The sequence below is a fragment of the Pelodiscus sinensis genome, chromosome 4, assembly GCF_049634645.1.
Source record: "Pelodiscus sinensis isolate JC-2024 chromosome 4, ASM4963464v1, whole genome shotgun sequence".
NCBI lineage: Eukaryota > Metazoa > Chordata > Testudines > Trionychidae > Pelodiscus > Pelodiscus sinensis.
In genome coordinates this window covers 71,483,591-71,509,451 of record NC_134714.1, presented here as the reverse complement: position 1 = coordinate 71,509,451, position 25,861 = coordinate 71,483,591, and the positions used below count along the sequence as shown (strand labels likewise).

The following is a 25,861-nucleotide window of genomic DNA, read 5'->3' as shown; positions in this document are numbered from 1 at the left end:
ACAGTAAGTCTGGCAAGGTTATCTTCTGAACGGTTTTAAGGTGGGACAAGACAGAGTGTTGATGGTTGTGGGATTCACGTTTCCCCACTCACAACAATTTGGAAAGATGCCAAAAGATTTTCAGATGGGCACAGGAGCCATAAGCAAGATTGAGTTCAAGAGTTACACTGTGAGCATCACTACAGAGGCAAGTATCCCAAGATGACATGCTTTCAGCAGTCCCTGGAAGCGCCTGCAAAATTTTGCCTTTGAAGGAGTAGGTGAGGGTTTGTCTATGTTGCGGGGTGGTATATTCATGAGTATATTCAACTGCTATTAGTTGGTGTTCTTTCCCTTTGTTAAACACATAGTTCCTCTAAAAGAGAAGCTAGAAGTTACAAATGTACAAACCCTGAAATCTCTAAGTAATTAGAATAATTTAATCAGAAAGTTAAGCACACGAGAGCCTAGTTGAAAACACCGCTCATACTCTGCTAGTGCAAGAAAGGTCTATCCCTGGCAGGAGTGAAAGCCAGTCCAGGAGATTCAGATACAAATATCAGAAGAGAAAATTTGTGGGAAAAGCCTGAGTGACTCTGAAAGTTAAGACAAGAGGAAGATCCCAATGTAAACTTGACAAAAATCAAGCAAACCTGGTTGAATAAGCCACTGCATGTGTAGTCTTAGCAGAAACCACGCACCGGTTTGCTTGTTTATATGGAGCAGCGTATTCTCATCTCTGAACAGAGGTAGAGTATCAAAGTTCTCTGTGCAGACTATGGGTTGGGAGGAAGCAGTCACTCAAATGCAGAATATCTTTAAAAACAGCATCTCATTTTTGCAAGAAAAAACAATTTCACTGTCAGTTTCTTGAAAAACTTGGGGTTTATTGATTTAAACTGCAAACAGTCGTTACAAAAGAGTTTTTTTTAAATAAACTTACAGAGGAAAAAAAGCAATGTAGTGAACAGTAACAGGGGAAAAATTACATTCATTGTTTTCTTTGTGCCAGTCCCGTTCACCTAAACAAGGAAAACTCCAAACTTGGAATACAAAAAAGGCAAAGACAAACTGCATTTGGAATGTCTTCAAATAGGCACTTTAAGCCAAAGGCTTTTGTCTCTCTTAAGAAGCTATCAAAAAAGAGGAAGTAAAATGTCTTCTTTCCATACTGTCTTACAACAGAACTTATACACATACATTCTAAAGCCCAGGTGTGTATGACCTTGGGGGGGGAGGAGAAGGAGGAAGAGGAAAGGCAAAGAAGTACATTAACTCAATTTGCAGTCCAACACAAAAAAGGGGGACATTCTAAAATAAATAATCCAAACACACTTTTTGCATTTTTTTAAATTAATTTTTCATTTTTTTAAAATAAAATAACCAAAGTGTAACGTTACAAAAATGTCATTGTAGTATAATATATTAAACTGTGGGGGGGGGGGAAAGGAAAAGACACTTCACAATCTTAAGATTAATATGGAAGATCATAATTTAAACATAAAAGAATATATTCTATGGATTCATCATCCCGATAAATATGAACAAAATTAACAAAAAGCATAGGTTTCGGCAATAAATACGTTTTGATAAGTTAAATAAGCTTTTTTATATTGTTGTGCAGTGACAAGCAAAATTTGCTCTCCAATTTCTGAAAAGTTATACAAAATTAAAAACCCAGAAAAAATAATAAAAAGCTTGGCGTGAGTGCTCTAAGATAGATCTAATGTACTCTAGAGCAAAACCATTAAAGCTATGTCTACTGGAACTTGGAATACACGGAACTTGCGTGTGTGGAATGAATTCCATTAGCCCACCCCCTCTATTTTTATTTGTTTGTAAAGATGTCACACATATACATGGGGAACTTTTAGCACCAAAATCAAGTCTTTCATAGTCCATCTGGCTTTTTCCCCCCCAATCACAAGTCCCACTCATGTTACAATCTTTGTCCATTCTCAGCTTTTCTTCCTGCAGACCTGAGCAGATCCAGGCAAGATTAGTCTTTAAAGGGGAAAAGGATTGGATGTTAACAGCTGTCCACATGCCATAGGTCTAGCAGAGACTGGCCAATGGGAAGGTAGGGAAGTAGAAACAATGCATTATTGTGGCCAGTGGAGGGAGCACTTGGTTCTGGATATTTCCCGCACATCTGGAAGTGCACAGAGCTTTAAAGGAGGCTGCTGGTGCCCTCTGCAGCCAGAGAGGTAATACAGTCACAGTGAAAATGTTCAAAGGCACTAATTTTGTAAACGGTTATTGCTTTTTATTGTAATTTGGCACTTAAGGTTTAAGCCAGTGAGTCAGCTACAGGCAAGTGGACAACCTTTATGTTAACACCTAACCCTGATAATTGGGGGGCATTAAGGGGGATGGGGGTATTTCAGCTTAGCATTGTAATAGAGGTGGGAAGAGGGCAAAAGGAAAACCCAGTTTAGTCATCAGAGATGGAGAGTCTGCTGAAGATGGGAAGACGTCTTGAATTATCCAGGATGGGTGAATCTGAGCCACTGTGGCTGCTGCTGGAGCTGCTCAGATAGCCTTCCTGATCAGAGAGGGAGTCCTGAGGACTTGGGGGCGAGTCAAACATATTGGGGGACTCAGACATAGGCCTGAAGAGGAAAGCAGTGGGTGAACCACCACTGGACACCTGCACCCCTAAGCTAGGGGCAAAGAGATTGGCCAGCTCCTGGCTGGAGAAGGTGAAGGGGTTGTTGGTACAATCTGGCAAGGTGGGAGAGCCCAGAAGGTCATCAGCACTCAGGATGGGTGGTGGGGTGACTGAGGTGGGGCTGTCCAGCAGCCCACTGGCAGCAGCGCTGGGGAAGCCAGCAAAGCTGAAACTGTGTTGGAGGCGGGGTCTGTCAGCAATGGTGGGGTCCCGGCCCCCGGCCACAGCACGGCGCTCCTCGGCATTGTGGATGAAGTGACAGCGGGGCCCATAAGGGCAGAAGCCAATGGTGTGGAAAGTGCGACACAGCTCTGTCTTGTACTTAGGATGGCGGGTTAGGCTCCGCAGCTCATGGATGCCGTGGGCAAACTGGCACTTGTCACCATATTTGCAGGCACCGTTCTCCTCGAAGGGGCGGCACAGCTCTGTCTTGTAGCGGCTCGAGTTGATTTGTCCCCCGGGCTGCTTCTGCTGAAGCAGGCGCTCGCCACCTTCGGAGAAGGAGCGGTCCCGAAAACGGCTTTCCCTAGGACCCAGCACAGGGGCCGGCTCCCCCTTGAGGCTGCTTAGGAGCTGGTTCTGGTGAAACTTGGAGTTGGGCAAGGTGACCGAGTGCCTCCTGGGGAAACCCCCGCCAGCTGGGGTGCCCACTGCCTTCCTATCCAACAGACACCCTCCAACACCTGAAGGGCTGTAGTTCAACATCTTGTTACTCTGTGAAGAGAAAGCAAGAAACAGTCACCCAGTCTGCTCCAGCTCTCCCCTGCAGCTCAATCCCAGTTAAACTGACCACATCCATTCGGATCTCAAAGCTAGCCCCACTCTCTCTGCAAAATAGCCCTGCTTCAAATAGCCCACTTCCTAGAACAGCTAATCAGCCTGTTGCCTGGGGCAGTGGGTGCCATGTAAGGACCACAGGTGCCCCACCTACCCACAATGACCCTGCAATACATATAACCTTCCCAGCCTTAGGCAAGAACTTGGGTGCCCCACCTACCCATACCTAGTGCTGTGTCTGCAAGAGCCAAACCCACTATTCTTCTACAAAATGTATACAATCCTCCCCTAGGGCGAAGTAACTGCCCACTCCACTTCACAGCCAAACCCACAACCACATCTCCACCAGGTTCAGGACCCCTTTCAGGCCCAAGAACCAGTATTTCTTGTCATCTCTTTTTCAAGTTACTCCTCCCTGTCCATAGACCTCTCTAAGTTTGGAGGTTATTGTAGAAAGCTTTTAGAATTGTAGATTTTTCTGCACTACAGAAGAGTGCAGAAACATTATCTTGGACAACCCTATGTATGAGACACAAATTGGTAAATGCATAAGACTTTTTTGAAAGTGTACTAATTACTGATTTAAATTAATCTCATTTCTTGGTCCTCCAGCACAGCAATGGCATTTCATCTGATCCAGGCCAGTCTTCACTCTTAACCACAAGAGGATTCCTTTGCAATTAGCCTTTGGGCTGCAAGGAAAGTCTGGCAGGGATCAGGAACCAGTTACTTCAGCTGCAGACTCAAGTTTTAAATATTAAAACTCCTCTTTTGGGGAGAGAAATTATAGGGGTTTGCTACAGTCGCACTTACTGTGTGAAAAGCAGATTTAACAGTTATTTTTAAAAAGGGGAGGCATAGCCCTTGCTCTCACATATTGAATGACAACTCCTACCCCTGTTTTAATAGTAAAGCTTCATTGTCAACTCTTAAGTAAACATACAAAAACTGAGTCAGACAAGAATTTCTATTTGTAAACATTCTATGCCGATCATTTCAAACCATGGGGAAAAAATCTCAGGAGTAGGAGGAAAAAGTACTTTTCTCCCTCTTTAAATCAGCTCTTATAAACTAAGAAATGTTTAGAAAGAATTTCGCTACACAAAGGATAAATCCATGGGGCTGCAGAGGAGCACGGGGGACAAAGCTGATCTGAAGAGGAGGAAAGAAAGAAAAGTAAAACTGCAAGAGTGCAGCACACTAGCCTGCAAAGGTTATTACAGTAACCGCCTCACCCAGATCCTTTTGCCCTAAAGTAAATGTGCAACTGTAGAAGCAGAGCTAGCTTGGGAAAAAAATCATAGCAAACAAGAAGCAGGCACGTTACAGCAGCAGCCTAAAACTTAAGCCATTAAAAGTGGCCGCGCAAAAACCTCAAGAAAAAGCTTCCCAGAGTTCCTTCTATCAACTCCCCCCCGTAACACAGCTCTCCAAAGCCAGGGGTTGCCTTGACACACGCATAAGCACGCGAAAGAGGAAAATCTGCGTTTCTAGTGCGTTTAAAAGTCTCAGTTCCAAAGCCCAGGGAGACGAGAAACGTGCTTCACCAGTTGAACACAGCTACTCGGGTTCCTGGCAGTGGAGGCTTGAAACTATTCAACACACATCAAAGGCAACGGCCTGGAGGTTTTTGGGAGGAGGGCGAAGGAGACGGTGGGGAAGGGAACGCAGCAGTTTGGCCACACGACCGAGTACCTCTGCACAGCTTTCGCAGAGCGGCAGAAGCCGGTTTCCAAAAGCCAGCCAGCCCGAGGAGGCGGTCACGCCCTTGCGCAAGTCCGCCGGGACTGGCTTAGCCCCTGCTAGCAAGAGAGCGGGGGAACAACCCAGCCACGATCAGCCCGGCGGGGCGGGGTGGGGACCAGACTCATTTCAAGCAGCGAGGGCCGTACGAGCGCCGAGGCCACGCGCCCTGCCCGCGGCGAGCGCCAGAAGGGCTGGCGAGCAAAGTGTCGCCCCAGCGCAACTCGCAGCGCAACCCCAGCCCCCGTCGCCCACGCTGGAGGGGCAGGTCTGGGGCAGCGGGGCCGGGCAGCCCCTCCCGCGCACGAGCCCATGTACCTTGCACAGCACTTCGCTCAGGTCGAAGATGGTGGGAGACACCAGAGCCGTGGACATGCTGGGCGATCGCGGGGGGAGGGGGAGCAGGAGGGTGGCAGCGCAGCAGCAGCAGCCGGCGCAAGGGATCGCGGCGCGGTGAGTAAGGCACAGCCTCCAGCCCCGCTCCGGCTCCTTCCCCCCCTGCTCCGCCGCCGCCGCCGCCGCGCCTGGCTCCGGCCCCAGCTCGCTTTCCCCCGCCGCGCCGCCTAAACTCGATTTATAAAGTTTGCGAGCGGCCAGGCCGGCCGGGGCGGAGCTCGCGGCCCATTGACAGGCGGCCGAGGGGGCGGAGGAGGGCGATGATTGACATCCGCACTGACTCACCCCAGGCCCGAGAAAACTTTCGAGAGGAAGAGGGGGGGGGGGGGCAAAGCCCGAGCCCGTTCAGTGCCGCGCTCGGGTGCGAGGAGGAAAGTTTTGCAGAGTGCCCCGCCTCCCCCCGCGTGCATGTGCAACTTGGTTGTGATTAGAAGGCGGGGGGGGGGGAGGGCGCGCGCTGCTTTGTGAGTGCTGGAATTATGCAATGGGCGGTGACGTCATGCGAATCCGCCCCCCCCCCCCCTCGCTCGGCTTGCACTGAGCTTTTGCAAACGGCACGAGGCCTGGAGCTGAGTCTGTGCAGCGCCCCCTCCCCCCCCCACCAGCTCCCCCGCTTCCCTTGCAGCTCGCAGCCCGCCGGAGAGCGGGCAGGGTGCGTGCGCGAGCAGCTGCGTACTTTGTGGTCGGGCCGGGCGAGCAGAAGAACAAAACAAAACTTGATCTTTTCCGAGACTCATCTGCCTGTCTCCCAGCTGTAATTACTGTGAAACTGACGAGGAGGGCAGCCTGCGCTCGGGTCTGTGAAACAGGGAGGAACGTTTGCTTTTTCCGATCGAATCTCTCTGCTCCCTGCTGGACACCAGTTGCATGCTTATGGGTTGGCCCCCCTCCCCCATGAGAACTAGTCTTTTAACCCCAGTAAGCAGGGACCTAGTTTTCAGCGGCTTAGCTTTCCTTCTGACTGAACACATTGGCAGACATCTATTTACGTTGATCTCTGAGAAGGCGATCAGAGAGCAAGCCACAGCACGGACAAAAAACAAGGCCCTTTCAGTTCCCTTGAATTTTGTGTTTGCGCGGGCTGCGCTTTCTTCGTGAGTGCCCGTTGCATTTTGTGCTCCTGTCCCTTCGCCTCTTTGAATGTAATACATGGTTTTTCAGTCCATCCAGGTTTGATTTCACTCCTTTTTTTTTCTTTTGGGGGAGTGAGAGACAAAAGCGGGACCCATTGATTGAACCATGACAGACCGACTTAAAAAAACAACCCATAAACTTCTTTATCTGCTGTTTGCATCAGGCAAGCAACAGGTTTGCAAAAGCTGATCAGTTTCCCCTCTGAAGCTCTGAAATGGAATACTAGACTGAAGTGGAAATATTAAACTGTTGTTTTCTTTCCTATATATTTCCATTTGTCCTTTGTCGCCTCCTCGTCCTTTTTACAGTAAGTTTCACCCATTCCGGACCTCAGATGTTTATTCCACAACATTTTTAACTCCTCGATCTGTTATGAAACAATGTGTGTGTTAAGTGTATTTTCCATTGCAATATAATTAGGTCACCTAATTATAAGCACGTTTCTTTAGAAGGGCAAAATAAGAGTATGATTCTTTTCCTCTCCCTGAACAAATTTTAACAAAAACTTATTTAATCCATGTAAAATAAAACCCCAGAACACTCACAAACTGTTTAGACTTTAATGGTTTAAGCTCTAAGGGCTACAGCTGAACTGGGCATTGTATTCACAAGTAGAAAGCGTTGTTTCCAGTTTGGGCTGGCTTGGATTTGTCTACTTTGATTTAAATTGATTGAATCCATTTTTAACATTGCTGCTGCCTTTGCATTTTTGCAGGCTGACTGTCTTCAAGTTGATTCACATCCCCCACCCTCTTACTCTTACCACTTTTTTCCAATTTTTATTGAAACCTGGCAGGCTCTGGAAAGGAAATAACTCACATCCATATTAATTTAAATCATTAAAATATGTGTTTAGTCCTGAAAGTGGTGTTTGCTAATTTCTCCCTTTGCCCTCCATTCTTTACCCAGTCCCCAAAGGGCACTTTTTAGCAATTTTAAATCATAAAGCTGGGGAGAGGAGTAAAGTTTCTTAGCAAATAATCGATTCCAGATTTTAGTACACAAAGAATTATGTATACTGATATTGATGGAAGGAAGGGGGGAGCGGTTTCTTTATAAGAAGCTTACGTTTCAAGGCTTCTAATGTGGGGCTCCTTAAATGTGAAACTTTTGTTGGGTCAAAACTTTCAGTGCTTCTTCAGGCAACACTGGCCCTACAGTTAGTGGGAGTGAGAATGTTGTCAGAGGAAGGACTGTAGGATTTGGTCCCTTGTTAATCCATCCAGAATGAGATTTGGACTATGAACCCCTCCTTAAAATGCATCTCACTATGGTATTGAATATTCTGCTTCCTCACGTAGCCCCAGACTTCCACAGAGAACTGAAACCCTAACTGCAGAGTCCAGAGTGCGAGCCCACCTCAGAGAGAGCACTTTTAAAACGTAAAACAAATGATCCCTGTTCCTATTTCCTCTTCTGTTTGCTTCAGTCTCAGGAACTGGGCTTTAAGCTTGTCTTCCTGGCTGCTGATCTTTCCCCCCCTCCTTCAATATCCAAGAGCAGCCAAAATAACGAAGTGAGAGCAAACACCCATAGAGTCTGGCCTTTCCAGATTTCTTTTTTTTTTTTTTAATTCTTTATTTGAGGCTAGAACACTAGTTCCTCTAATTTTCCTTCTCTTTCTTCATTCATTTTTGTTTTGTTTTTTGCCAGAAGTGAGAAGCAACCAGCAGAGAGAGCAGCTTGAGCATGTTATTTTCTGCAGTTGTTTACTGGCTCTGTGGATGGTGCTTGTTCCCAGAGCTCTGAGCCTCTCTATAATTAAATCCTTTTTAATTGTTAGGTTGGAAACGTCATTCCAGGGACTTTCCAAGGGTTACCAAGTCCAAATGAGGAAGCCAACACAGATAACTATTTCATGACCACTTTGCCTGGAGCCTGGCTTTATAAGTGAATCTGATTGCCTGTACTGTGTACAGAGCAATACTGATTACTCAAAGGACTCGGGATAAGAGTGGAAGGTGTGCCAGAGTGGGCGCTATCCTGAATTCCATGCACACTGAACTCATGCGGGTTTGAATGTGAGTTTGTGTGCACAAGAAATGCAGGATTGGACTCTCTATTATATGCCCCATAACAATCAACTCATCTCAGTGTACATCGATTATATTTAGCATTATTGCGCATATTTTGTGCGTTATATTAAATGACTGCAATATACACGTACTTACTATCGGAATTGTAGCTTTCTGTTTCAAAACGTTTGTGCATGTAGGATCAAATGCTGGTTGCACTGATGTCCAGTAAGAATTTTGAGGGAATCTGGATTTAGACTGTGAGAGCCTGACTTTCAGCCACGAGGTATGCCTGGATTTGTGCACAAGCAAATCCCTCCTTTGAGAATGTGCCTGGATAAATACAAACCAGACTAGCCATATGCACACACAGATTAGGAATTTGTGTGTGCACCTATGCATGCCTCTTTGGAGGCAGAAAAAACAGCGGTGTCCATTCTCAAATATAACATCACCATCACATTTTTGCACTGAGTTTAATTATGGCTTTTGATTTTTAAAAGAGTAAAAGAAACATTTCTAGCCACCACAAACTTGAGTAAACACATGCATGTGCTCATTTGAATGTAATGTGCCCTCTGGAGTTCATGCAGTAGCTCTTCAATGAAGCACACCCTACTTTGCAGCTTGGATGGTGCAAATGGACTTGGGAGCCAGCACTGTCAAATTGGTGGTCTTCTTCCTGTGTAGGCCTCTATTGTAGGCGCTACTTTTGGATTGCCATCACGTGAGCCTTCATCAACAGATTCAGGCATAGGCCAATGGCTTGTCTTCTTACTGATCAAGCTCACCCACTGACACCATTTTAAAAAGAGAGGGAGAGATGAGTGTTAACGAGTCCACATGCACACAGAGGAACATGGAAACTGCCAGTGTGGCTCAGACGTTTGGCCCCTGTAGGCTAGTATCCTATGTCAGGTAGTGGCCGGTACCAGATGCTCCAGAGGAAAGGATGAAAATGCCTGCATGAGGCAGATGTAGGATAATTACTTCCCCACCCCCTCTACTGGTCTTCTAATAATCGCTAATAGTTAAAAGTTGGCAATCCAAAGGCTCCACCAGATCTGATTGCCTTTCTCCTGAATTACCTTTATCTTTTCATGGGACGTGATGCCTTCAATGGGAGTTTTATCATTGTCTTCAAGGGGTGTAGCCTTTATTGCCCATGGCTGTTCAGTTCCCATTTTGTGTGCACTTTGTTTCAGATTTCAATGCAGAGAACCAAAGTTTGCAAAGTGGAAATGGATGTACACTGTAATATTGTTTGGGCTAGATGGCAAAGATGCCAGCACAGAGAAATTTAAGCTGATGCCTAATTGGTCTCTTAGCCAATGAACACTTTATTTCAAAATGCTTGTCTCAGATAGGCTCATAAGACCTTCACGTCACAGTGCATTGTTAAAAGAGAGAAGAAAATCACATAAGATGAAATTATGAGTTCTTTACTCAGCTTTTTCTTAGTCCTTACTCTGATTAACTCTCAGTGACTATAATGAGTGGTTAGCTTAAAGAGCAAAATTTAAACCAAATGAAGATTTGGAACATACACAGTCCAAGATTTTCTAGTTCTTACAACTATGGGGATTTGGTTTTTTTCAGAAATATCAAAATTGTCAGAGGAACCTATTCTCAGGTGAGAAAGTTATAAGCCTCTGAAAACAAGGTCTTCCTGTGTAATGAATATGCCTTCCCAACCATAATGCTCTAAAGTACACTGTGTTTAAACAGGCAGAGTCTGCTTGTAAAAGAAGCAATTCAGGGTCTTTCTGATCCCAGTTTCCTGGAGTATGGATCATAATCCTATTTTTGTTGAGTTCAGGGGAGTGGACAAAAGTGCATTTCTTTTAGTCTCATCCACCCCCAGTGTCTTTTTAGACCTTTTCCCCATTCTGTATACCAGTTGTTCAGTAGCCTTTACAAATATTGTGCATGGGTGGATGAGTACAGGGATACCTCTCTGTTTTACCCTTAGGTGTCCTTAAGGTTTGTTTTAAAAAAATCTTTTTATTTTGGTCTTGTGTTCCCTATATGTAACACTTCTGTGCATCCACTGGGAGGTACGAATGTCCCAAGCTGGAAACCTTTGCTTTTAGGTGCATCCTCTGCCAGGCACTGCTGGCTTCTTGGGAAATGCCTAGCCTTCTGGTCAAAAGCAAAAAGGCATACTAGTAGCTGCTGCTCGGTAAGAAAACAAACTCCCAAAGATACAGGAAAGTGCATTGAGGTGGTAGGAAGCGACGGGAGTGCAATTCCTGGCAACTTGGGTGCGTAAACATTTATAAAAGAGAGAGAGAGAGTGTATGTGTATATACTTTGCGGTAGCAGGAAACCCAAGTAGCCAACACCATTATTTTTGCAGGGGTTGGTAGATCCAGTACTGGGCAAATATTAAAAGCTCTTAATCCTCCTGACTTTTCATCTGTAAATAACATTAAAAACATCCAGCATGAGATAAATGACATGACATCTTTGCTAATCATTTCTGGGTTTTAGGATGTCAGTTTGCTGGACACAAGAGGGTCTCATAGTTTATCAATAGCTCAGATACTTAAACTCATTTTGGTTGGGGGAAGTAGGCGATGAGGTAAAATTTGCTCTCTGCAGAAAGGATAAAAAATATTTGGATAACTTGTGACAAACTTGGCACTAGTGGAATTGACAAGATAGTGCTGTGTGGAAAATGCAGAGGTGTCATTTTGGCAGGCTATTGAGTAAGGATGCTGGCTGAACTTAACGGCCATGTTATAATTTCCACTGGAAATACAAATGCCATTAATACATTTCCACATAACAGGACACTGAGCCTATACTTACATTTGCTTTCTGCGATTAATTTTCTTGTGTCTAGTACATTGCCACTGTTAAGTAGCTGTAAAGAAGGCTCCGAACATACTGGAGGGAGGGAAGTGCTGGCACAAACTGCACAGCAATGGAAAAACTGCGGGTGATACAAGAAAAGAGTTAAAATCTGTGTCTGGAACCATCTGTGTAAAGTAAATGTGCTCCAGATGTCATGTTGGCCTTACGTCTCTGCTCTTACTTTTCCACTGTTTGCAGCATACTTGCCTTCTTTTTTTTTTCTGGCTTTGTGCCTTCTACTACACTGCCCCCTATAGGTCAGGTTCAACATTGTCTTGCCTTCTGCTGTTGCTGTTTACATGGTGGGTGTATAAATCATTCCCATTCAGATTTGAAAGCAGTTTACTGCACTTTGCGCTGATGTCTATAACTGCACAAGGCAGAGGGCTGCCGTGAATGCGGTTGTTTGTCTGGAATAGGTCTTGTGTCTTCATTTCATAGCCATCCTCTCCATTCTTCAAAATCCATGTTTTCAAAACAATTCCTCTTTTCTTCTCATTAAGGCCACCCACCCCAACCTCATTGCCTGCACTATTGTCTTGTGTCTTATCTTGTATTTGTTCTGTCTTAGCTTAGAGTGTAAACTCTTCAAGGGAGGGAGCATGTCTTATCAGGGTTTGCCAAATGCTAGTAAGTTAACTAGGCCATATAAATGTTTTTAATATTCATCACAACATGGAAAGTAGGCCAGTTTAGTAAAAGAAACAGTGCAACCATATGAAGGTGTGGGAGCAATTTCTGCACTGCAGATTGAGGTTACAGCATTGATAAATGATGGACCTAGAGCCAGCCTAGATAGTCACAGTTAGAGCTCCCACATATGGGGGAAGGGAATCCAGAAATGTGGAGCGGGCATTGTGATTCTTTTGCCACTACCCTCCACCACAGCCACCATAGCTTCTCTATGTCCACGGACCCCCAGATGTCCTATCCACCTTTGCCTTTGGCTGTTGTAGATTGTGTCAGGGGATGGGCCTGGCACATAGCTGGTGCAGGGGTACCCTTTGCCCACTTTGTTAGCTTTGCCTTGTGCTCGCTGGCAAGGATCTGAGCTGAGGTACAGAGCAAAACAACTACATTAAAAAAGGAAAAGCCATTTTAATAGTTTCACTTCAACCCCAGCCTGATTAGAGCTAACTTTGTTTTGTTCAATGCAAAAAAGGCGGCCAAAGGCTCTCAAATAAATTACTTTTATTTTAGATCAGTAGAAACTACAACAATTCAAGAAAGAACGACAGTAAAATCCCCATGAGGGACCAAGTGGTACCTCCTGCAAATGTGAGCAGAAACTGCTCTCCAAAATGGAGGACTTCACAGAAGATAGGCAGAGAGAGTCCTTTGAAACATAAAGTTTCAGTTCACAGAAAACTCAAATTCCAGACCTCTTTCCAAAATCTCACTCTAGATGTATAAACCCATACGTGCTGTAGTGACAAATGGTTTAGATTTGTATAGAACCTCCCACCCAGAAGGAATATAAAGCATTTCAGTCACTGTATGCCAATTACATTGGTGCAATTCCAACTGTATCTGACAAATTTTGACCTGTACAATTTTCCATGCTTGGTCTTTGCTGGAGGTTGAATGTATTTTTGCCAATGTTAAATATTAGTCCAGAGGGTTTTGTTTGTTTGTTTTTGTTGAAATAACTCTAGTGCCTCCAAGGTTTGGCATAGGATCTTGCTATTTGGCAGGGATGTAGAACTGAGGTAAGGGTGCTGTCTTTTGCTCCCTGCTTGCAAATTCATCCAGATTTGGCTAATGTATAATCCTGTTGGGGAAAATTGCGTATCCATGAACTTAATTCTGTATTGTTCCATAATTTTCTGAACATTCCCACTGCAATGCACATGTTCTAAGCCTCGCCAAGGTGTTTGTATCAGCCAGCAAGCTTTCTTTCCTGCCCATCCCATCAAAATGCCCTTTAGCCTGGGGGAAGGTACACTGGGGAGGGAGCCAAGTTCAAGTCTATCGCTTCTGCTGAACTTCATGCCTGTGAATACTGATGCAATCTTTAAATTCATATTTTTTCCACAGGAGGGAAAGTGTTAATGTAGGCCATTTGGGAATTACTGGAAAGCTCCAGACATGTTTCCAATACACCTCCTACATTAGGAACTGTAGAGGATTGGCTACGCTGACTCTTCTCTGACCATTGGGTGGATACAAGTACTTTCCCTTCCCTTTGTATCACAGAAGTGTTTCAAAGGAAGTAAAATTAGGGCAGACAGCAAAAGAGCCAATTGTAAGTCCCTCATCTGGAATACTGGGCCAGGTGAAGATTTTCTACAAAGCATGTCACTTACTGCTAATTGTGGTGGTGACTTTGTGATGTGAACCTCAGTCACTGGGAGCCTATTTGTTTTCATTAGCAAAGCGTGACAACGAATGCAGGTTAAGTTGAATGCGCAGATCTTCATGAAACTATGGACTGCTCTGTCCAAATGCCTGGGTTGCTTCATTCCCTGTTCCACTAGTGGTCCTGTCAGTTACCGTCCCCCACACCAGAATATGTGCCCTTTGACTCCATTTCCTCTGACCATGACACAGTGCTTGAGATCCCCAAACCATTTCACTCAAGCCGATAAATAACCACCAGATGGTGATACATTGCAGTCACTGGGGATGGGTTTGAACTATCAGCCTGGAAAGACTCCAAATCACATTATTGGACTAAACTAAATATTTATTAAACTCCTAGGAGCAGGGTCCATGTCTTCCCATATGTTTGCACATCACCTAGCCCAATGAAGCCTCAATCCTGGTCAGGGCCTTTGGCCACCGCTGCAGTACAAACCAAAAATTCCATTAGTAATATATTAATCCACAAGCCTTGATGAAATGCAAGTGGGAATTTTAAAAGAATTCATGGGACATTGAGAAATAAGCACTGGTGAATCATGAGAGTCAGGAGAAGCTATTAATGTGTGGGAAAAGACAAATGTGCTAACTATTCCCAAGCATATAATAAAGCACTATGTAATAATTATTGTTATGGTAATGAAGGCTGTGTGACTAGGAGAAAGATGTCTAATAACTGACAAACAATGTGGCGTGATTTGTTTTGATCTGAGATTTAAACAATGGTTACGTATGCAAGACAGTATTACACAGGCCACAGAACACTGGCAGAACACCAACTATGTGCACTACAATTTGGGTTTATATAGGTCATGCCAAAGAAATAATAATTTTCTTTAGCATAATCACTGGTTCATTAGATAGTGGGAATATGATGGAAAGACTCTGGATTTCAGGGAGGCATTTGATACAGTAAACGCGTACATTTAGGCCCAGTCTACACTAGACCTGAAAGGTCAGCTTAAGGTACGCAACTCCAGCTATGTTAATGATGGTAGAGTTGACACATGTTAAATCACAGTCCATGCAGCAGGAGGTCAATGAGAGCAAATGCTCCCATCGGCTTCCCTTACGTCTCGTGAGGAGCAGGAGTACCGGTGCCAAAGGGGTGCTCTCTCAGTTCAAATTAGCAGGTCTTCACTAGACCCACTAAATCGAAACCCAGAAGATTAACTGCAGCAGCATCGATCTTCTGTGTAGTGTAGACATGGCCTTAGAATGGAGCTTTCAGGCCATCCAACATTGACTTAAATTGGTTCCCACATCAGTCAATGGTCAAATTGCCATTGAGAGTCATGGAAAAAGAGCTAAGCTAATATTAGACACTTTTGAGAAATCTGCCATTAAAGTTTAATGATCAATTGTATTACTATAATGCTTTGAATAATCATCTCTGGAATCCCTATAGAACATTTTATAGGTAGATTGGGAAACTGAGCCACAAACAGATTAAGTAACTTGCCCATGACCACACCACAAATCCAGAGCAGAGCCAGAAATGAGTCCACACTTCCAGTGTCTCAATCCCCTGGTGTAATTAGCACTTTACATGCCTTCACTGAACAAGGAAAAGAACCAGGGCTGGCCTTACCCTGAGGCGGCTGCCTGAGGTGCTAGATTTTGGGGGGGTGCCACTAGGACCCAGAGTGTAGAAAATTGTGTCTGCTGCTGGTGCATATGTATTCTCTCTGCTCTAGATGCACAGAGATGGTAGAGTTCCATGAGAGGAGTAGAACAGGAAGAAGGCAGAATTGAGACCTTTCAAAGTTTTGGCCCAAGCGAGGGGGTATGGGGGCGTCATTTGAGCTCCCCGCCTCAGGTACCAAAATGTCGTGGGCTGGCCCTGAAAATAACCCAGGCGTCCTGAATCCCATTCCTCTCTAATTACTAGAAAGCTCCATTTCCATTATAAAGAAGTTAGTAAATAACTACTCTTTTAAAACTAGGATTTATTAAAAATTAGTTTCTCTCAAACTCTAGAGCAACTGGGCAATAGACTAGACTTTTGAGGGAAATGGGTGAGGCACCATGATGGCAGATGTTCAAAAGAAAATGTTGTACAACTTGCTCTGACTTCCCCTGAAATCAAAAAGTCTAAACTCTTAACTCCAGTGGTGCAGGAAGAAGCCCTTTGAGTAGCCTTACAAAATGTCTAGCTCTGATATTGTATATCATATGAAATCTAGAAGGTGCCAATCTTCAAAAAGGAGCTATTGTAGATACCAGAATTTATAGACTCCTAACCTTGACTTTGTTTTGAGAAAAAGAGCTGAGCAAAATCACAGCTGAAGGAAATGAGTAATATTTGGTAACTTTTTGTGAGGCTGAATCATGCTCCTCTAATCAGTTGACTTTTCCAAATTACTAAAATAGCTGATCAAGAAAAAGCAGGCTGCATGTACAGTTTCAAAAGACTTCTTGATAAAGATTTTCCCAAAAGTCTAATAAGGAAACTTGGTATCAAAAGGATACCAAGTGTCCTGTGTCTGAAAAAAGGAATAGAACCATGAATAGAAACAATAGAAAGTTTGTTGTTTATTTCTACATGGAATGAGGTTAATTCAGGTAAAGAGAATGAAAATAGTATTCTGAACAATATTAACATAATTGAAACGGGGCAAGTAAGAAGGCAACAAAATTTGCTGACAATGCTAAATTATTTATTAGAACTGCAAATTAGTTAAAGCTAGTGAGGATTGTGGAATACTAGAAAATCCTAACAAAACTTGGAGATTGGACACCAGGATGCTAGATAAAGTTCAGATGGACAAATGCAAGATAATACATTTTGGAAGAAATCATCTCAGCCATGTGTGCTCTGAATTAGTGGTTAACTTCTCAAGAGAAAGATCTGGGTGTCATCATGTTGACAGTGCAATGACACCGTTTATACATATCACTGAAGGGGTTAGTAAAAGGGATAAGATAGTAAGCCTGAATTAAGAAGGAGCTAAAAATCAATTTGGAAAATATAACAGTGAAAAATAGTGGTAAATAGTTCACTTGTTGTATTTCTCTTCAGTCACTTAATTTCAGAAAGGACATAGTCAAAACAGAGAAGGCCCAGAGAAAGACCACACAGCAGAATAGATGGATAGAGTTGAGTCCAAGATGAATAGAATGGAGAGGGGAGGTACAGAAGTCTAGTACTACTTAGTTTTCAGGGGAGAAGCACTGTGACAGAAGCATCTTAACAAAAAATACAATTACCCTATATACTCAATCATAAGCCACTTTTTTTTTGGTAAAAAATGACGCAGTAAACAGTAGGGGTTGGCTTATGAATGGGTCATAATGTTTTACCAGTTTGTTTTTAACTTGGGGGTGGGGTTTGGCAAACTTCAGTTAACAGCTCAGCAGGGCAAACCACTGACGCCCTGGGACGTTTTATGTACCTGGAGTGTCTGCAGGCACGGAGCCCCTCAGCTCCCAGTGGCTGCTGTTGACTGTTCCAGGTCAACAGGAGTGGTAGGAAGTAGTGGTCAGAATGTCCCTTGGCCCGCACTGCTTCCCGCAGTTCCCATTGGTTGGGAACGGTGAACAGAAACCAGTGGTAGCTGAGAGGCTTTGTGCTTGCAGACGCTCCAGGTGAACAAAACGTCCCAACGTGCCAGCAGCTTATGTCGGAAATTTGCAAACTACTGATATAGAGTCAGTTTATGAATAGGTCATTGCGATTTTTAATTTTTTTTTTTAACTTGGGGTGGGGGTTGGCTTATGAATGAATGGACTTTATGATCGAGTATATACGGTAATAGTGTCATCCTTTATATTAGTCAACTTTAAACTGTCCAAGGGGAAGATCAAGATTTGGAGGCATTTTCTGAAAAAAAATAGTTGGAGTTAAAGCAGGTGTTCTGGTTAACATTCAGTCTCTTAGAATTGTTCCAGGTGGCATGAGATTTAGTGATTGGATTACAGTAATTGCCACATTCACCTAACACAATTACTGTGCTAACAATGCCTAAGTTGGGTGCTTTCAGTTCTCTACCATCAGCGTTTATTCTGTGCTCATTGCCATTGTATCTGAACTCCACAGAGTCTGAACAGTACTACAGAGAAACAAAATTATTTGCACTGCAGCATGTTGTAAAATGAGACCCCCGTGTGATAAAGAGAAAAATATACATGTAATTTAGTCTGCGCCTATAATCTAAATGCTGCCAGCTTCGCTGTATTTTGTGTGTTCAGTAGGCACAAGCACAAAATAGAAATGCTTTGTGGGGACTAGATTGAAGTGGTGAACGGGGTTTACAGGGACAGCCAACAGCACACTACCAGGAAGACTGGGATCTGTGATAAATGAATACCCTGCAGCACACATCAGACCCTGTGGTTGGTATACCTCCAGCTCCTATCACCAGTGGATATTAAAACCTTACCTGGAGCAAGTTAATTCACCTAGGCTACATCTAGACTACACATCTCTGTAGACAGAGAGATGTAGATTAGGCATGTCGAAATTGCTAATGAAGCAGGGATTTAAATATCCCGCGCATGGCCTCTGCTTTTTTTTCGAAACGGAGCTTTTTTGGGAAAAAACAAAAAACAGCAGTCTAGACATGGATCTGTAGAAAATAAACCCCTTTTCGGAAGATCCTGTATTCCTCAAAAAATGAGGTTTACAGGATCTTTCGAAAAAGGGTTTATTTTCTACAGATCCGTGTCTAGACTGGCATTTTTTTTTCCAAAAAAGCTCCGATTTGAAAAAAAGCGGCAACCATGTTTATAGTAATGAAGCACGGGATATTTAAATCCCTGCTTCATTAGCAATTTCAACATGCCTTATCTACATCTCTCTGTCGACAGAGAGGTGTATTCTAGACGCAGTCTAGAGTCCTTTATTCCAAAAGGGAGCCTGGCTGGGAAATGGACGTGGCTGCAGAGCTTCTACATTTTCAAGTGGCATTGCAGAAAAATGAGAGAGGATGAAGTCCTCCAACTGCAAAACATGGAAGGGCCAGATACATGAGAGAGCTACCATATATTCCCATGGGAGCATGAAGGAGGCTAGCAAACAAAAGCTAGCATTCAAAAGTTTCAAGTATGATCCACACATGCATGTCACTTAGGAAAAGTACATTTTTTTCTACAAGCTGGCTGGTGAGATGGTTGACTAGCATGTTATAGATTTATGCAATAAAGCCAAGTCATGTGAATTTGATGAGCTAAGAGACAGAATAGAGACTGAATTATCTGTGGACTATAACTGATAAGCAGGTCAAAGCAAAGTCAGACTTAGTGGGAGGAGGGGAAGAACTTTTGCAAGGGTAGCACTTTCTCCTTAGTAGCTGATTATTAGACCATTCTACAGTCTTTGAAGCTGACTCACAGGAGTAGCTCACAGACCTTACAAGATACGCCAGACTGAATTTTTCAGTACCAAGATGAGAAACTCTTCCCCTCCCCGCTCCCGACAAAGAAAATCCAGGATCTTGCAGTGGTTCTGGTGATACAGTAGATGACGTTCTTTCCTCTTGATACTGAGACAGTCTTAACAGGGTGCCAGGGGTTCAGTGCAGCTGGAGAGACAGTCTTTTGGATGGGAAACGACACAGAGGCTCAGACCACTGGCCATTAAAATCTATTCATATTTTTCACAAGAGTAGAAACGTTAGCCCTGGAGTCCTAGCTAAATTTCAGTTTAGGGGCCGTTGCTATCTACTACCAACTAGAGATAGCATTCATCTCCTGCCGTCCTAATCTGTTGGGTGGTTTTATGGGATGCCACTAACCAGCTGCTGTGCTCCAGCTCAGAGAGAGCTGTATATCAACTGATAGGGTATTTCCTCTGTACTATGCCTCTGCTTTGTAAAACTGGGATGAAAGATACTGCGTAAATACAACTTATTTTTATAGGCTGCCTGGTGAAAGCAATTAGCACTACTCCTGCTGCTGCATGGGAGGGAAAGCCCCATGTGAGCCTCAATATTTTCTGGGAGTTGTGATAATGTGAGATTCTCAGTTTTCATTACAAAAATACGTTTTTAGCTTTTGTGTTTGCAGAGGAAAGCTTGAAAATGTAACTCCTGGAGATTCACAAACCAGAAAGCCAATACAGAAAGAATCCAAATGGATTATATTTTAAAATCACTTGATTTTTAAGTCACTTGAGATATTTTGGAGAGAGCAGTTCTATCTCCAGGCCGCCTGTAGATCAAGTCCTTAAATTCATACTTAAATTTCTTTTACTAAGCCAGCATGCCCACTGATTGTCACCAAATGTGCAATTGGTAGACAGGGTTGGACCCTTAGGTGAAGGGAGATGATCATACTGCAGCAGTGATCAGAATGAAGGCTCTTTACAAGTTCCAAGAGGGCATGAACTGTGAGTCAAAGATGAACATCTCATTCACCTTTAGCGCCCTTGATGGCTAAAGTAAACACAAACTCTAGGCGTGGTGGTGATGAACCCTGGTGCTGGGTGCAGAATTGATTTTTTGGTTTGCTGGCAGTTCTGTGCTGCGTGTGTGTGTGTGTGAAGGAAGCTCCGTGTGGGTAAATGCTATGTTGAAAAGTTGGGAGGAAAATCCTTCTGTGTTGAACGAGATATGTTGTTTCCATCTGGGGCATTTTAAACCATTTTTAAAAATAAAAGGAAATGATAGGCTAGATTCACAAAAGCAAGGAGCCGGAAAAGGCAATGCTGCCCCTTTTAGGCCAACAGCCCCATGGTTAGAGCAGTCGGTGGGGATGTGAGAGATCCAGGTTCATACACCTAGCTACTGCCTTTTCTGGGGCATCTCAGTCTCTCCTGGTGAAGCTGTTCCATTTTGTATATGTAATTCAATATTCAGCCTGGGTCTCTGCCTAGGGTAATGGTATAAGGAGGGGCATCTCCACAACCTTCTTCTCTTCTTGTGCCTCAGCATTGTGAATGCTACCTAAAGCCCCTTGTGACTCTAGCCCAGCAAATCAAACCATTACCAAACATTTTGTTTCAACCAGAGGTGCCAACTTCCCTTCTAGCCAGGGGCTGCTCAGCCCCCACCCTCTTTGCCCAGGCCTCTTCCCCCACTCCACCCCTTCCCCTAAGTCCCACTCCATTTCTTCCTACCCTTGTCCTGTCCCATTCCACTCCTCCTCCCAAACCCCTGACCTTGACCCACCTCCTCTTCTGAGCACATCCTGTCCCTGCTCCTCTCCCTTCCTCCTGGAGCATCCTGAACATCATGAAACAGCTGTTCCTGGTGGGCAGGCAATGCTGGGAGGAAGATGGAGGAGTTGGTTAGCAGAGCGGCTGGCAAATGAAAGGTGCTGGGAGGAGGGGATTGGCTGCCCGTAAGTGCTGAGCACCCCCTAATTTTTCGCTGTGCTTTCTCCAGCCCCGGATCTCCTAGAGTCGGTGCCTGTGGTTTCAACATTTCTAAAAAAAATTTTTTTAACCAAAACAGTTTGCTCAAATTCACAAAATGTTTCAGTTGACCTGAATCTGCATGTTTTGGTGAAAAAGTTTGTCAGAAGACATCATCCAGTGGCAGTGATGAATGTGTCCATTGCAGCTGGTCCCAAAAGAATATTGCCTCGTTATTAGTGCCATTCAAATGGCTGACGAACAGACGTTTGTCACAAAGGATGGATGGATGGATAGCAGAGCCGTCATACGTCAAACTGTTAAGATGAGTAAACCTGCCACTAAAGGAAAAAGTGCTACGGGCCCCTATCTTGTCATAGTCAAAATAATCATAATCAACCAGCAAAGCAACAGAAACTGAAAAGCAAAAAGAAAGATCTGTTCTGGTCAATACACAAGCCAAGCTGCAGCTATGCCCTCTGACCTCAGGTTGGTCACAGGGTGGTAATAACACTATGGAACAGTAATGAGGTTATAACTGACTGACATGCTTCAGCTGTATAAAATTATCATCGATTTTCATTTGTGGAGCTCTTCTTTTCTCTTTGGTTGGCTCATACCAAGGTGATTGAGTTCTGTGGGATGAGTGTCTATGTGTATGTATGAAGGGACATGTCTATACTAGGGAGTAATTTCAAAGTAACTCCCCTTCTTTCGAAATAACAAGGCAAGCGTCCACACTACCAAGCCCATTATTTCAAAATAATGGGCTTGTTATTTTGAAAGAATAACTCCTGCTTATGAAGAGGAATAGTGCTATTTCAAAATTGTTATTTTGGGAGTTATTTCAAAATAACTTATTTCAAAATAGCTCCTAGTATAGACATGCCCAGAGTGTGAGTGAGCGATTACACAAGGAGTGGTGTGTGTGTATATGTGTGAAAGATTGTACAAGGGGGCATGCAGGGGGGAAGAGAAACCATTACTCTCTAAACATTGTGGTCCTGGAAGAGTGGGGCAAGCTAAATTTTTTCTTGGTATTGTATAGTTAATAGCATGTGGCTCAGTAAAGAGTTAAAATGGTAAAGAAGATTCTAGAGAGACTCCTTTTAGCTATAAACAGAATGATCAACATACACAGGATGTGGTGAGCAGCTAAAGCCATCCAATTATTAACTTCACTTTTATTTCGAGGGGATTCACTTCTCTGTTCTGTTTCCCATTGAGGATGTGAAACCCAAACTCTCAGTGCCATGTTTAAATTGTTTGGTCACAGCTCATTTATTCTTCTCTTAAAAAGAATAAAGAGATGTTGCTTTCCCTTTAATGGGGAGAGCATCAATATATCAGGTAATTTAGTCTTAAATCTTCTCTGTTTCTTTCCTGAGGAATTTTCTCAAGTACTTTCATTTACAACTCATAACTTTGAAGTACGTATTTTCAGGAACACACACAGCTGGTGTAGTCTGCACAGTGAAATGATATTAAAGACTATGAGTGAAAACCCATCCCCACTGAAGTTGATGAAACTTCCTAATGGATTCTACATTGAGATCCTACCTCCCATTCAGACTGCTCAAAGTGCTTTGAAAACATTAATTGATCTTCCCAAACCTCTCTGTAAGGTAAGTTAATACTATTATCCCCATTTTATAGATGGAAAAACTGAGATACAGAGAGGTTAAGTGACTGCCCAAGGTCGCTCAGCATATAAGTGGCAGAGCCAGGCAATAATGTAGGCTCTTGGCTTCCAATCTCCTGGTCTTACCATTAGTCCACATTCCCTCCCAAAATATGAAAATTGTGCTAACCCCGTTATTGCTGCCTGCTTGTCCTGTGGAGCAATAATCATAATGTAATGGTATGCATGTGTTAACAGCTTGACATCACAATGTTGTGCTAATGCAAGGTGTCAATGTCATGGTAACAGTGTCATCAGGTCAGGAGACATTGTTATGGTATCATGCTGTCACAATGTCTAAATAAATTCAGGATTCTCCCAATACCATGCAAGATGCAGGACTGAAGCCTTAAAAATCAATAATGATGCACCTCAAGCCATGCCAACTTTGACCAAGACACAATTTGCTTAATTTTAGCTGCGGGTGGCTAATTAAAAAACTTCTCATTTTCCCCCCTCTACCTTTCTATAGTCCCCATTTCAGACCTGAATTGACTTCTGTCCTACACAATTCTTACTCAAATGATTGAGATCAGAAATTAGGGTATGAGAGATGTTTCTATCTTCTAGGGAATTCACTCTAAAGAACACAGTCAAACTGAAAAATTGTGACTTACATTTTCAAAAGGGCCTAGTGATTTTGGATTCTCATCTCTTTCTGAAAATCAGGAGCTATTAAGGAGATTCAAGTTAAACACCCAAGAATAGATCACTTAAATTACTAGTCACTCCGGATTACTTAGGTCCATATGTTTTTTAGTAATAGAATCATAGAGTCATAGAATTAGAATTCTAGGGTTGGAAGAGACCTCAGGAGGTTATCGAGTCTAGCCCCCTGCCCAAAGCAGGACCAACCCTAACTACATCATCCCAAACAGGGCTTTGTCAAGCTGGGACTTAAAAATCTCTAGGGATGGAGTTTCTACCACCTCCCTAGGTAACCCATTCCAGTGCTTCACCACCCTCCTAATGAAATAGTTTTTCCTAATATCCAACCTAGACCTCTCCCGCTGTAACTTCAGAGCATTGCTGCTTGTTCTGTCATCTGTCACCACTGAGAACAGCCTCTCTCCATCCTCTTTAGAATCTCCCTTCACATAGTTCAAGGCTGCTGTCAAATCCCCCCTCACTCTTCTCTTCTGCAGACTAAATAAGCCCAAATCCCTCAGCCTCTCCTCATAGGTCATGTGCTTCAGCCCCCTAATCATGTTGGTTGCCCTCCACTGGATTCTCTCCAATGCGTCCACATTCTTTCTGTAGTGGTGGGCCCACAACTGGTCACAATACTCCAGATGTGGCCTCAACATTTCACTGTGCAGACTCCATCAAATTCCTCAGCTACATGTGTTCCTGAAAATACATACTTCAAAGTTAATAGTCCTTTACTTGTATTAGCATTATCCCACCCCAGTATAGAGCTAAGACATAAAAACACTTGTATCCACCTAATTTGATTTTCACGCTGTTCACATTGTTCAATATTTCTGTCATCTTGAACTCATTGTAGACTAGTCAAATTAGTCAGTTTCACTGAGTGAATGTGGCCAGTCTCAATGTGTAGTTCTCATGCATTAAAAGGATACCATTGTATTGAGGTTGATAACAGATGACCCAATACAACTTTCTACACGTCTTTTTTAAAAATAACTTATTCAGGTCTATCATGCTCTTAAATTTTAGCCTTTGCATAACTGGGTCCATTCACTGTGGTGATTCATAGTGTACCTACACTTCTACTCACATTCAGAGTCTACACCCAAGCCTACAATGAAGTCAAAGGAAAGAATCCCATAAATTTCAATCTTTGGATCAGGCCCTTAGAGCCCAATTCTGCAGCCATTAAGGGTACATCTAAACTACATGGCTCCGTCGACGGAGCCATGTAGATTTGTTGTTTTGGCAAAGTCAAATGAAGCCGTGATTTAAATGATCGCGGCTTCATTTAAATTTACATGGCTGCCGCGCTGAGCTGACAAACAGCTGATCAGCTGTTTGCCCGCTCAGCGCGCTAGTCTGGACGCTCCCCTGCCGACATCAAAGCCCTTTGTCGGCAGCCCCGGTAAACCTCATCCCACGAGGAATAATGGGGCTGCCGACAAAGGGCTTTGATGTCGGCAGGGGAGCGTCCAGACTAGTGCGCTGAGCGGACAAACAGCTGATGTAAATTTAAATGAAGCCGCGATCATTTAAATCGCGGCTTCATTTGACTTTGCCTATGTGTCTAATCTACATGCTTCTGACGACAGAGGCATGTAGTCTAGACACAGCCTAAAAGTGAAAGATTGAAGGCAAAAGAGCTGTATTGACACAGAGCCAGGGAAATGTAAAGCTCCATGAGTAATGTGGAGGATACTGCCATGGAGAATGAGCATAATCTACAGGGCTCGCCGAACAGTGGTGAGCCCCGCTCACTAGCCACGCTGTCCGGCGATCTGCGCATGTGCAGATTGTTCTGTGCATGTGCAGATTGCCCGAACCCGGCTCTTCCGGGTTACAATCTACTCGCCACAGGCGAGTAGATTGTATTATTTGTCGAGCCCTGATAATCTAAATTATATTCATCCACAGATGTCCTTCTCTCTGGCTGGATTGCACCTGGAACCTTGGGAGGCGCAGCATAGGCCCATTGGCAGGTTGCTGGACTTTCTCCTTTGGAGTATAAACACTCAATCCATGATGACTATTAAACTGGATCCTCACTGGGAGGCCACCAAATGGGAAAGGGGCGTAGGCTAGTACTTCCTGAGTGTTGCAAAGCAGGAGAGACTGCAGCTGGGATGGGGGGGGGGGGAAGGGAGGGTGTGGGGTGGCATATGGACGGATACCATAGTCAGCACCTTTCATCCTAAAGAACAGCAGAGGCTCTGTTGTTGAACTGGAGTAGAGTTAATCTCATAGTTAAAATGTTACTGGGCTTTACATGCTCTTATCCTGCCACAGTGCAAGGGGCA

At 43.8% G+C, this 25,861-nt stretch overlaps 1 protein-coding gene and 1 long non-coding RNA gene across 2 annotated transcripts; both read right to left on the bottom strand.

Moving 5' to 3' along the window:
• Positions 1–845: 845 nt before the first annotated feature.
• ZFP36L1 (ZFP36 ring finger protein like 1) lies at positions 846–5,739 on the bottom strand. Its single transcript, XM_006130280.4, has 2 exons — positions 5,489–5,739; positions 846–3,364 (listed from the first exon to the last, which is right to left on the bottom strand). Exons 1-2 carry the CDS (start codon positions 5,543–5,545, stop codon positions 2,414–2,416), a joined length of 1,008 nt encoding a protein of 335 aa, XP_006130342.1. The 5' UTR covers positions 5,546–5,739; the 3' UTR covers positions 846–2,413.
• A 7,011-nt stretch (positions 5,740–12,750) lies between these two features.
• Positions 12,751–23,055, bottom strand: LOC142829148 (uncharacterized). Its single transcript, XR_012903482.1, has 3 exons — positions 23,041–23,055; positions 21,045–21,139; positions 12,751–13,345 (listed from the first exon to the last, which is right to left on the bottom strand). It is a non-coding gene; the product is annotated as an uncharacterized LOC142829148 (long non-coding RNA).
• Positions 23,056–25,861: the final 2,806 nt, after the last annotated feature.